A 12,700-nucleotide genomic window follows, 5' to 3' on the forward strand; every position below is an offset into this window, starting at 1 on the left:
GGAAAAGTCAGGGGATATCTAAAGTGAATAGAATCTATCCTAAGCATCATGATTATCAATTAAGTTCATTCAAAACAGCTTGTATTAAACAGAGATTTCTGAAAATGTGTTTAAAGATATTATTCTATGATTTGAAAATATTTGAAAAAGGTAGCCCCCAGGACGGATTCCTGTGGTACTTCATGAGAGGAATGAGTAGAGGATAATTTACAATTTCTAACAATTAATTGTACATGATGTTGCACTCAGGACTGTGAATAAAGGGAGCATGTGAGGGTAAATTGCAGCTGATAGCTGAACATTAAGTGCATCAATAACATGAAAGCTTTTTACTCCGCTGTCTACAGCTACTATTCATCAGATATTCAGTCCCGCAGAGCTCAGAGTTAGAGTCCATTATGCTTTTTTCTCTGCAGTTCATAAAAAGTCTGGGTCCATTTCTGTAAGGTTTTGGGAAAGACAAAAAAAAATAGGTAATGCTGGGTGGCACAGTGTGATTTTCCTATTAATGTAATGATTTCTCACTGTTAGACTCGCAGCCTGCTGTTATTAGTGTCAAGGTTTTCTGGCAAAGTAGTCGTTTTCTAATGATAAAAAAGCAAATGTGTCACAGAACTAATGTTAAACTTGTGTATACTGATATAACTTGTCTGCCCAGGGTGGTGTGTGTGGGTGGAGATGGGATGTTCAGTGAGATCCTGCACGGATTAATCAGCAGGACCCAAACAGACAACGGCGTGGACCCGAACCAACCGGATGCTGAGTTGGTACCGTGTTCTGTGCACATCGGGATCATTCCTGCTGGTGAGCTTTTATCATTATATCATTAATAACCATATCCAGTGCAGGAGGAATGGGGTTGGGGGAAATTATTTGTTATAATATTTATCATATTAAAGAAATGTAACTCTGGTAAAGGAAGAATATGGTATTCACATGTGTTTTGGAATTAAATTGGTCCCTTTATGCTTGTTGGTGTTTTCCATTTCCTGTTGTATAGGTTTTTGTGCATGTAAATGGTCGGCAAAGTGCGATATTTAGGAAATCGCTCTCCATTATAATGACGTACTTCAAATAAACTTGATGTCACAAATTGCACTCATATTTCATGCAGCCTTCTGACATTGTATACCTTAAAATACTTTTGTGTGAAGTGGCAGGGGGTCCCACCAGGGGCCGCAAGGGGTCAATCAGTCCAAGTGCCATAAATGGAAACATGCTGTGTGACATTTTGAAATCACTGTAATTTTCATGAGCTAGAAACAGTGCATGCAGGGGTTTAAATATTGTCTGGGGCACAATAAATGATTTTTAAGGTGAGTTTTTAAGGTGAGTTTGTTCTCTACTCAGTCACTGACAGAAATACCAGCTGACATTAGGTTTCATCTTTGTGAGATTAACAGTAGCAGCAGCAGAAATAATCCATACAGTTGCATGAGAAGTTCTATTTCGTCCCTACTGACCGCCAGAGGCGGTGCTTTTAGCACTGGATATGTCCATCGTGCGCATGCGCAGTACGAGTACCAATATCAACAAAGTCACCTGTGACCCACGTGACACCGGCTATATCAGCCAGTGTCATCAGAGGATCTGTTCCTTTCATCTTCTCGCTGCGCGAGAGTACCGTGGCTGCATTCTTGCAGCCTACAGGGTTCAGGTTTGAACGTTTGATCCGAGGGATTTCTCTGCATACAGCTGGCCGCGGGGAGCTTCGCGACTGATAGTCGGAGCTACGGGTTGTTAACGCGTCCTCCAGGAGCTGTGGCCGGCGGTGCGCCGTGCAGAGCCTCGACGGACAGGTTCGTGTCAACTTGTGGTGATGGCTGTGTTCCCGCACCCTCTCCCAGCTAAGTTGTCCTGATTGCTGTCTTGTTATTGTCGGGCTACTTTCTGGTGACGACAGTGTTCTCGCCTCCTCTCCCATAAAGTTGCCCTTATGATGCTCTTTCGAAAGTTCTGCTTGTGGCGTTGTGCCCGAGCTGTCTTTAGCATTTGAGTTCCCAGCTTTCGCTACGTCTCATTTAATTTGTATGGAAAGCCCACAGTGCCATAAATTGCCTGTTTTTTGTTAGGTGCAGAGAGTAAGGTAAGTTCTGGCCAGAGTTACTACTGTAACTACGATCCTAGGCCATGCAACTACGGCATGGTTACTGCTGTAACCATGGCCTATGGTTCTTGCGGGCTGTTCTATTCCTTAGAAGCTAATTAGCTTCATTCTCAGCGACTGCAGTAGCGCTATATTGTTGTATTTACCACTCCTAGTGCTAGTCTCCTAGCACTAGGATGGGTAGATGCGGAGAACAATCTTCACTGTGTGTGCTGTGTGCTCCGCATGTGTGGCCATTCACCGGCCACGGTTACTTTTGCCATAGTTACTACTGTAGCTACGGTTCTAAGCCGTTTAAGTATTGGCCATAGTTACTACTGTAACTACGGGTCTACGCCTTGTAAATACTGGCCATAGTTACTACTGTAACTACGGTTCTAAGCCACGTAAGTACTGGCCATAGTTACTACTGTAACTACGGTTCTAAGCCGCGTAAGTACTGGCCATAGTTACTACTGTAACTACGGTTCTAAGCCGCGTAGGTACTGGCCATGGTTACTACTGTAACTACGGTTCTACGCCGCGTAAATACTGGCCATAGTTACTACTGTAACTACGGGTCTAAGCCGTGCAAGTACTGTCCATAGTTACTACTGTAACTACGGTTCTAGGCCGTGTAGGCTGGCCATGGTTACTACTGTAACTACAGCTCTGTGCTGTTCTCTTCTTTGGAAGCTAGTTATCTGGTCTTAAACATTGTGTTTTTTGACTTGATTTCGCTTGATTGTTAGCAGCAGCCGCTTGACTAACACCTTGCATGGACCGTTTAGCTTCATTATTTAACTCAGCTGGTGAAGGCAGTGCTCTCGCTCCCGCTCCCGGTAACGTTGCCCTGTAACGTATCACTCTGGCTATTAGCAGCGGCCACTTGGCTAACATCTGGCGTGTTCGGCGTGCTGCTTGATTCTTAGCAGCAGCTGCCTGGCTAAGCTGCCCTGTTAAGCTTCTTCGTTTAATCTAGCCAGGTGTAGGCAGTGCTCTCGCTCCCGCTCCCTCTGCTAGTAGCGTGGGTGTAGGTCATTCACATCCCCCTCTGTGTTCGGCGAGTAGGAGCAGTGCTCTACTCTTTCCGTTCAGCAGGTAGCCGGTGAAGGCTGTGTTACCGCTCCCGATTACGCTGCATCTGGCATTTGTCTCTGACTCAACCAGTGAAGGCAGTGTTCTCGCCCCCGCTCCTGGTAGACGTGTACTTGATTCTAGCAGCAGCCGCCCGGCTAAGCTGTCCTGTTGAACTTCTTTATTTAATCCAGCTAGGTGAAGGCAGTGCTCTCGCTCCCGCTCCCTCTGCTGGTAGCTCCGTGCTTCGTTTACTCGGCTAGGTGAAGGCAGTGCTCTCGCTCCCCGCTCCCTCTGCTAGTAGCCTTGCACTTTCATTTACTCAGCTAGGTGAAGGCAGTGCTCTCGCTCCCCGCTCCCTCTGCTAGTAACGTGGGTGTAGGACATTACACCCCTCTCGTGTTCGGCGAGTAGGAGCATGGCTCTACTCTTTCCGTTCAGCAGGTAACTGGTGAAGGCTGTGTTCTCGCACCCCGCTCCCGGTTACGCTGCATCTGGCATTCGTCTCAAACTTAACCAGTGAAGGCAGTGCTCTCGCCCCCGCTCCTGGTAGACGCTAAAACTGCCTTGTTCGTTAATCCAGCTAGGTGAAGGCAGTGCTCTCGCTCCCGCTCCCTCTGCTGGTAACGTGGGTGTAGTTACATCCCTCTTTGTATTCGGCAAGTAGGAGCATTGCTCTACTCTTTCGGTTCAGCAGGTAGCTGGTGAAGGCGGTGTTCCCGCACCCGCTCCCGGTTACGCTGCATCCGGCATTCGTCTCGAACTTAACCAGTGAAGGCAGTGTTCTCGCCCCCGCTCCTGGTAGACGCTAGACTGCCTTGTTTATTAATCCAGCTAGGCGAAGGCAGCGCTCTCGCTCCCGCTCTCGCTCCCGCTCCCTCTGCCGGTAACGTGGGTGTAATTACATCCCTCTTTCTGTTTGGCGAGTAGCAGCACCGCTCTACTCTTTCCGTTAAACAGGTAGCTGGTGCAGGCTGTGTTCCCGCACCCGCTCCCGGCTACGCTGCATCTGGCTACCCACAGAATGGCTCATTCATGTGGGCTGTCCCCTAAGGTGGATCGGTTAGCTGCCATCATGGAGCAGACAAAGCCGCTCCTGTTGGCCCTTCAGCCAGGGGCCGGTGTGGGGGCTACTAGCTTGCCGCCTGGCCTGCCTTCGGTTGCCACACCTCCGCTTGAGGATGCCATGTCGCTAGCGGCTCCGGCTGAACCTCTTCTTGAAAGGCGGGGGGCGGGGCCCCGCTCACCCCCGAAGAGGCTCCCCACTCCTCTGCTCAGAGCTCTTTGCAGGGCACGGAGGACGGCTCCATGGCGCCCATTATTCGTGCGGCCCTGGTACGCTTGCGGCTTCAGGTTCCGCAGGCCGACCCAGGCTAGCGCCTTCTTCAGGCATAACCCTGCCCCCTTTCATTCCCACTGTTCCTCCTTTAGAGGAGTACCTGAGGGAGCTCCATGCATGCTAGAGACACACCAGGGCCCTCTCCCATTCTGCTGCCATGCAGGATCCGGCGAGGGTGGGGCTGGGTCGCTTGCCATCCATTGAGCCTGCCATCGCCTCCCCGATTCTGGCCCCGGATGCCAGGCGCCCTCGGCCTCAGTGCAGGGTCACAAACGAGCTGCTCTGTAAGGCCTACGACACAGCGGCACGGGAACTCCCTCTCCCACCTGATACTGGCTGTCTCTACCTCTCTGCAGCAGGCTCCGGCTGAGCCTTCTTTGCTGGGCCTCAGTGATGCATCACTGCAAGCTTTTGCTCTAATGCTAGGGAATTGGGACGAGTCATGTCCTTATGGTGCAGACTCGTCGCCAGGTTTGGCCTGCTTAGTCACCACTGTCGGAGACATGTCCTCCGGAGTGTGCCAGTCGAGTCAGGTGAGCTGTTTGGGGCAGCTGCCCTGTAGGCACTGGAGCGTGCTGCCCAAGCTAGGCAGACCAGGCAGCAGCTATCGGGTCTTTTATAGGCCTGTGCCCACTCCCAGCAGGCCCAGGGGCCCCTCTAGCAGCCGCACTCAGCCACCAGCTTACAGTGGTGGTCTGCGCAGGTCCCAGCGGCCCACTCATCCGTTGTGCTGCCGGCCTTCTAGGCGGCCTCGTGCCTCAGAGCCTTACCGACCTCCCCCCAGCAGCAGCTCAGCTACTGGGCTGTCTGTACTTCCGGCCCTTGGGTGGTTTTCACCTTAACCCAGGGGTACGAACCGCAGTTCCGGCCCCTAGCCTTCGGCCGGGCCAAAATGGCAGATGCCCTAGCTCTAGCCAAGAGTTGTCCGTCCTTCTGCCCAAGGAGGCAATCGAGCCAGTAGACCCTCTGCTTAGCCCAGGGGGTTCTACTCTGCGTACTTTCTCGTGGCCAAGAAAGTCGGCGGATTTCACCTGCTCTTGGACCTCAGAGGAATCGACAGATTTCTGGAGGTGCTGCCATTCCATATGCTGACCGCAGCACATGCACAGTGGGAGTGGTTCGCAACCGTGGACTTTAGGGAGGCCTACTTCCTCGGCAAGAGGGTGCCTGATATTCAGTTCCTCCGGCCCTTGGGCAGACTGACGGCTGCCTCAGCCGTTGGGCCCTTAGGCCCGCTGTCGTTGTGCCCCATGCAGATGTGGCTGATCAGCCTTCTCTTGGATGCCAAGTGGCACAGGCACAGGAAAGTCAGAGCGTTGCAGCGTTGTCTCCACTCTCTGTCACGCCGGAGGGGCAGGGTCTATCTCCTGATGGGCGTGCCCATGGGCGCCATCCCATCCCGCCAGGAGACCGTCACCATAGGTGCATGTCTCTTATGGTGGGGTGCAGTGCGGCAGGGCAGGACCGCTCAGGGTCAGTGGTCTGCCCAGGAGGGTGCACGCATGTCAGCGTGCTAGAGCTTCGGGCTGTGCAGCTTGCACTCACGTACTTTCTACCCCAACTGAGGGGCAAGAATATGCATGTTCCTTGGGACAGCAGGTACACTGTTGCCCAGACGGCAGTCCCTTCTAGATAGTGGGCGTTCTCACTCCACTCTGAATTTATGTGGCTGCTATTTCTGCCCGACATGTTCGGGTCGACGGCGCCACGGCGGGGTGCCTCAGGTCGGTGTCCCTCTTCCTGAAGAGGGGCTTTACGGCAGCGTCCCCCTAGCACCCCGAGGGCTCCGGCTTGGGACCTGCCCCTGCTGCCGGATGCCCTATCATCTCCTCCCTTCGAGCCCCTGGCCCAGGTGGGGCTTTGGTGGCTGCCCACGAAGGCAGCATTTCTGCTTGCCATGGCCTCAGGGAGGCAAATTGGGGAGTTACATGTCCTCTCCATAAACGATACATGCCCCAGGTGGGACTCTCAGGTGTTGCCCTTGGCATTCCTGCCCAGGGTGCTTCCACAAACCCACTTCAATCAGCCTGCCCAGCTGGCACGCTTTGACATTCGGGAGAACGGCACGTCGAAGTGGCTGTGCCCTGTGGGTGCCCAAAGGGCGAATATCGAGGCTACTGCCTGTATACGGCAGTCGGAGCAACTCTTGTTTTTGCCATAGCGGCACTAAAGGAGGTGTGCCCTCTACCAGTGGCTGCCCCACTAGGTTGTCGATACCATCTCACATGCCTACGGGGCCAGTGGCCGCCCCTTGCCATCTGGGCTGAGATACCACTCTGCAAGGAGCATCTCAACATCTTGGGCTGCCCTGAGAGGGGCGCCCCTGGAGACCATCTGCGCCGCGGCGTCGCGGGCGTCTTCTGGCACATTCTCCAGTTATCGGGTTAATGTCGCCACTAGGGATGTCCCGATCCGATCACGTGATCAGGGATCGGAGCCGATCACGTGATTTTCACGTGATCGGGGATCGGAGCCGATCACGTGATTTTCACGTGATCGGGGATCGGGAGAAAAAAATCGGGGATTTTTTTTTTTTTTTATAAAATATTTTTATACATTTTATTTAATGTTACAAAACAAAAATGACCATGTTCACGTCTTAAAGTCATCCTGAGGCCTTAGTTTTGGTTTAAAATTACACATCATGTATGTGTTGCTTCTTTTGGGCTTGTTTTCATAGACCTGGTTGCTTATTTCTCTCAAATCTGGCAACAGAGTGGGCGCAGTGTCTAATAGTAGCAGTAAGCTAACAAGAGGCTACGTTCAGCTGGTGACTCGGGAGTCGGGACAGAGAAAATGTCAGGAGTTTGGAAGTATTATAAAATTGAAAGCGAAGGCAGTGTAACAGCCAGATGCAATGTTTGCAAGGCGGAGGTTCCGCGTGGTGGAAAGAACAGAGCTACGTTCAACATGACCAATCTAATACAAACACCACCAACAACAACACGACGAGTACACAGCGGCCACTCAGGTAACGGCACTGAAACAACCGACACTTTCAGAGACTTTTAAAAGGAAAGAGAAACTTCCCCAGAACAGTGAAAAGGCCAAAAAAATAACAGCCAAGATAGCTGAATTCATCGCGTTGGATGACCAGCCGTTATCTGTTACCTTTTTTTTCCTCTTAATGCATTGCATAAAGATCGGATCGGGAAAAATCGGTATCGGCAGATTGTCAAAATCAAATGATCGGAATCGGATCGGGAGCAAAAAAAGGTGATCGGGACATCCCTAGTCGCCACTCCCCATTCTTTGGGCATGGTCCTTTTGCCAAGCTCCGCTGCTTCCAGTAGTGAGCCAGGGCTGGGATTCTTCATGACATGGTTGGTATAAGTCATCCAGTGCTAAAAGCACCGCCTCTGGCGGTCAGTAGGGACGAAATAGAACGATAGTTACGTCTGTAACTACGGTTCTATGAGTCCCGGATGACCGCCAGAGTTTCCTGTCACTCAGAATTCTTGTGTGCTCGCGAGAAGATTCTGGGAACAGATCCTCTGATGACACTGGCTGATATAGCCGGTGTCACGTGGGTCACAGGTGACTTTGTTGATATTGGTACTCGTACTGCGCATGCGCACGATGGACATATCCAGTGCTAAAAGCACCGCCTCTGGCGGTCATCCGGGACTCATAGAACCGTAGTTACAGACGTAACTATCGTTTTAAATCATCAATGAGCTCCCAATGTCCAACCAGTCTTCTTAAAGTAGCTGAGTAATCCAGTGAAAAACAGAAACAGGTCCAATGTCACTCAAAAAAGCTAAAATATAATGCAAGGGAAACACGGCCTTTGCAAAAAGAACAAAAACATCCAAAAAGGAATCAACTCACCGACAGACGAGCAGGGAAAGAGTAACTCCAGCTCTGGATTGGCATGCTCCGCCTTTCTGGTCCTCAGTCTCCTCACTTCCCTTTAGTAGCTGGGGGTTTCTCAATGTCGAGGACGCTTCCTTGGTAGGACATGTCCCTCCGAGTCAGGTCCTTCAGAGGCTAGGCAAGAATCCTTCCTGGCATTCGGAGAACGAAGAATGGAACAGGCTAACAGGCTAGCAAGCGTGCAGGTGTGCGTCATATGAGATGCCCCGCCTTAAATTGAGCGCGATTTGTTTGAAGACTCATAACTGATTTTCGAAGATGTACTTGAGTAACTGTATTTTGTAAAATGATCATCTCTCCAGGACAGAACCACTAAACTAACATAAAACGTTCTCCTTCTGTTTGCAGCCTTGAAAAAGTCCTGGAGGATAAGCAGCCATAAGAAAATCATAAAATCACCATCACCAATAAATAATACAATTTGTATTCATATATCATACTTGATGCCTGCAAAACTTGTTTACACATATTGGTGCACATTGTAGCATAAACCACAAATATCAACAAAAGAGGCAAAGTCAAAACAAGGTTCACTTTAACTTTAACTTTCAACTTGAAATAGTGGCTCTGAAGGATCCTTCCTTGACATTGAGAAACACCCGCTGCCAGGCTTTCCTCTGGCTCTCAACAAACTCCATACAAACATTTCCCTCTCTCTTCCCCAGGGCCACGCCCCCCTTCCTCACCTGTATTCAACAGCACACCTGATGAGTGCCTAGTGGGAGGAGACAAGTTAAACCAGGGGAGAGAGGGACACACTGTATTATATAAACCATAAACATTTCTTACATTTGTCACAATAACCCTTCATTAAAATGACCATGGGCTAGGTAGTTTGGTTTAAATAAATCTCCCGTACACTGTCCTGCTGACATATACACTACACAAACAAATGTGTATTAATCCACCGGAGAAAATAGTCCCTAAAACTTTTAGTTACTGTAACTGACTTTTAAGGAACACCTCTAGAAGAACTAGAGCAGGGGTGTCAAACTCAAATACAAAGTGGGCCAACATTTAAAAATCGGTACTAGTCGAGGGCCGGACTGGTTCAATGTTTATTGCAAAACTTATTGAAATGAACTTGTTGCACATATTAAACCTGGAACTAACAAAGCTTAAATTGTTGCCTATAAAAACAACATTAAACATTAAATAATCAGTTGCATTCATTTCTTATGGCTCTATCTGCAGCTTTTCCAGAGTCATTTCTAAGGATTACATTTTCCCACAGGCCAACAACAGCTTCAAAAAAACAATTTCCCTCAAAGAAAAAAACAAACATGCCCTGCTGTCGCAAGAAAAAAAGTGCAAAAGGAAACATCCATTGAAACTCAGTGTGCTGCTCTGTGATGCTAGTTCAAGCCAGATACTTGGCATCTCATCTTGGGTGCAAGTTCATCAATGTGTGGGGTCAGGCTCTGAGCGGAGGAAATCCTCAGGATTGAGTGAAGGTGTGCGTGCAATATACCGGCGGGCCAGATCTAATAGTAATTAAAATGATCCTGCGGGCCGAAATGAAATCCACCAAGGGCCTGATTTGGCCCCCGGGCCTTGAGTTTGACACATGTGAACTAGAGGGTCAAGCTGTAGGGGAACGTTATTTAACCTTTTTATTCTTCATTAATGAAAGTATATAATTGTAACAACATTTCAAGATTTATACTTCAATGGAAAATAATGGGATAGGACAAAAAAATGATGTAAAAAAAATGTGGGAAATACCCCCAGAAGAGGCTAAAAAAAACAGCGCACAGTAAGGTATTTAACCTGTTGTTCCTCTCTAATGAAAGTATATGTTCGTAACATTATTTAAAGATTTATACTTAAGTAGGAAGTAATGTGCTATAGGGCAGTGATACTTTATGGGGTTTCTTCCTCGTATTTCTTATTTAAAAAGGTGCAAGAGTGCATTAAGAAAAATCAAATAGACTAATGGAAAATAGAAAAAAAGGGCCAGGGAAAATCCCTCGGCCCCTGGCCCCCTTTACAACATTTACAAAAAAGGCCATCAGGAAAAGCAATGTAGGTGTCCCTGGGCTAGGGTCATAGAGCCAATGGCAGTGTAAGGAATGCTGGTTAATCCTTACCCAAATCGGTTGAAGGAAGCAAAAGTTATTTGTTGTTCTAATGTCCACTTGTCAAGTCGGGGAGTGTTTACTGCTGTCCTTATGAGATACAGTCACTAGTGCAGCTATAAATACATTCATGTACTGAGAATTCAGACAACAAAAACATATTTTTCGGCGCCGCACTAAAAGCATCTCGACTCCATTGTTGTTCTTGAGATAAAGATAATTTCACTGCCAACATGATCTTACTGGCGCGACAGTTTTGGGGGAAGATGCAGATAAAAAGTGGAGCTTCTCCGCTGGGGATGTGCTTTGTGACAGTTTCTCCTCCGAATATGCCAACAGGCTAATGCGGTTAAAGGAAATGTAACATTGAACATCTTAGCACTGACTGAACATCATTGAACATCTGCGTGTGCCACTTAAACCCATTCAAAGTCAGTTGGCTTTTACTGAGTAGCTTTAGAAGAGTCAAATAACATATGTCACTGTTTTCTTTTACTATCAAAATAGCAGGCAGTGCAAGGCTGTGTGGAGGGATTCAAAAGGATTCGGATGTGATTATAAAGCTCTCAAAAAGGAAGCAAAGGGCAGATAAGGGACATTCACAGAATGTGGCCGAGAAAGTTCTCATCTTCATACTCATCGGTGTGTCCACTGCCGAATGACGAGCCAGATCTGCCCTGTCACGCTTCTGCGAGCCAGCTCAAAACATCACTAGTTAGATTTCACTCTGTCCTCTCCTCTCTGCTTCACTCTCTCTGTCTTTTATCAGTAGCAGTGGGTCCATTTCACCACTTGAAGATGATCAAAGTGGGGCAGATAGGTCTGAAATGACGCTGTGTGGCGCAGAAAGAGAGATAGAGCCTGTCTCTCAAGTTGAAAAATGTAATATCTAACATTTTCTCAAGGCAGGGGGTTTCTCTTATCCTTCATTTGTTGGCTGAGGAGAGCTGCTGATAACCCGGGGCCCCGGAGCTATCCTATTAGTTTGCTTTACGACCAAAAACGTACCGGCTAATAAAATCATTCAACTGGATTATTCACACTTGAATGTGGAAAGACATGTTCCAAGGACCAAAACTTTTATGATTGATTTTAAATATAACTAAGAGATGTATACATGTGATGAACATAATTACATGCTAATAGAGTTGCACAACTGTAGAAATCAACACATAAAACTGCCCTTTCTGTTTATATTTCATCGTGTGATTTACTTCCTGTCTGCAGCAATGGCGGAAGAACAGTATTTTAAAGTATGGCATGACAATGGCATTAGGTCATTTTTCCTGGCCATTGCTGATGCATGAAAATAAAGAAATAAGAAAGGTTCACTCATTAAAAAAGGGAAATCGTCCTTATCTTGTTAAAAAAGAAAGTCCACATTTTTTTTAATTGATTGGCAGAAATGTTGTCCAACCCCTACAGGAGGTTTACAACATATTTGTGGTTTCCAATAAAACGTCTCGATATCTATTTGCCTGCTTATTGGTCAATTCACATATTTAATTAATCCAATTCTTTGGTTTATGAACAAAATAAAAAAGACCGCCTCGACTGTATTCTATGTTCAGTGCTGCTAATAAGCTAATGTTAGCTAGCTAGCAAGCTATTCTAAGACATTATACCTGCATGTTAGCATAATCACTTTAAGCATTTTACTTTACATACAGCCTGCAGAAATAAGAGCTTCGCTAAACGCTAACTTTAGTAACTTTCTACCACTGAAAATGCCAGGCCCTCTTAGCATCAAGAAGCTAAGTTGTTGCTAGTAGTAGTATAAGTTAGGGTTAGAGATTGCAACCAAGTAAATACATCTCCCTTTCCAAATGTTTTGGATGACTACAGTGGGAAGAAAATTTATATTTTTAATGAAAAACCAAAAGAGAGAGTCCAGTAGAGCTTTTCCGCACCATGCAGTGAGAACACAGCATTTCATCCCGCTTATATTGGAGGTTTGTTATATCTTTTATAGCATGTATCTGTGCCACTGTAGTCATTTTATAGGTTGCAGTGTGTTTACCTTGTCAATACCCAGGCTATAATGGCTGACTATTGACCTGTGTGTCTCCTATCCAACAGGGTCCACTGATTGTATCTGCTTTGCCACAGTGGGAACCAACGATCCAGTTACTTCTGCTTTACACATCATTGTGGGTGAGTGAATACCAGTATTTGGAAAACACTTACAGGACTTACAGCACGCTATGTGTCAGGCTGGCGTGCTGTGTACATTTTCCCAAAATG

The 12,700-nt window shown here is 47.6% G+C and overlaps 1 protein-coding gene across 1 annotated transcript in view; it reads left to right on the plus strand.

The window, feature by feature from the left end:
- Positions 1-12,700, plus strand: part of cerk (ceramide kinase) — a 41,640-nt gene that overhangs the window by 18,170 nt on the left and 10,770 nt on the right. The window contains exons 6-7 of the mRNA XM_034131627.1: positions 659-804; positions 12,536-12,610. Coding sequence (XP_033987518.1) covers positions 659-804; positions 12,536-12,610 — 221 coding nt within the window. The remainder of the gene's footprint in view (positions 1-658; positions 805-12,535; positions 12,611-12,700) is intronic.

Source organism: Trematomus bernacchii, unplaced genomic scaffold (assembly GCF_902827165.1).
Source record: "Trematomus bernacchii unplaced genomic scaffold, fTreBer1.1, whole genome shotgun sequence".
Classification (NCBI taxonomy): Eukaryota; Metazoa; Chordata; class Actinopteri; order Perciformes; family Nototheniidae; genus Trematomus; species Trematomus bernacchii.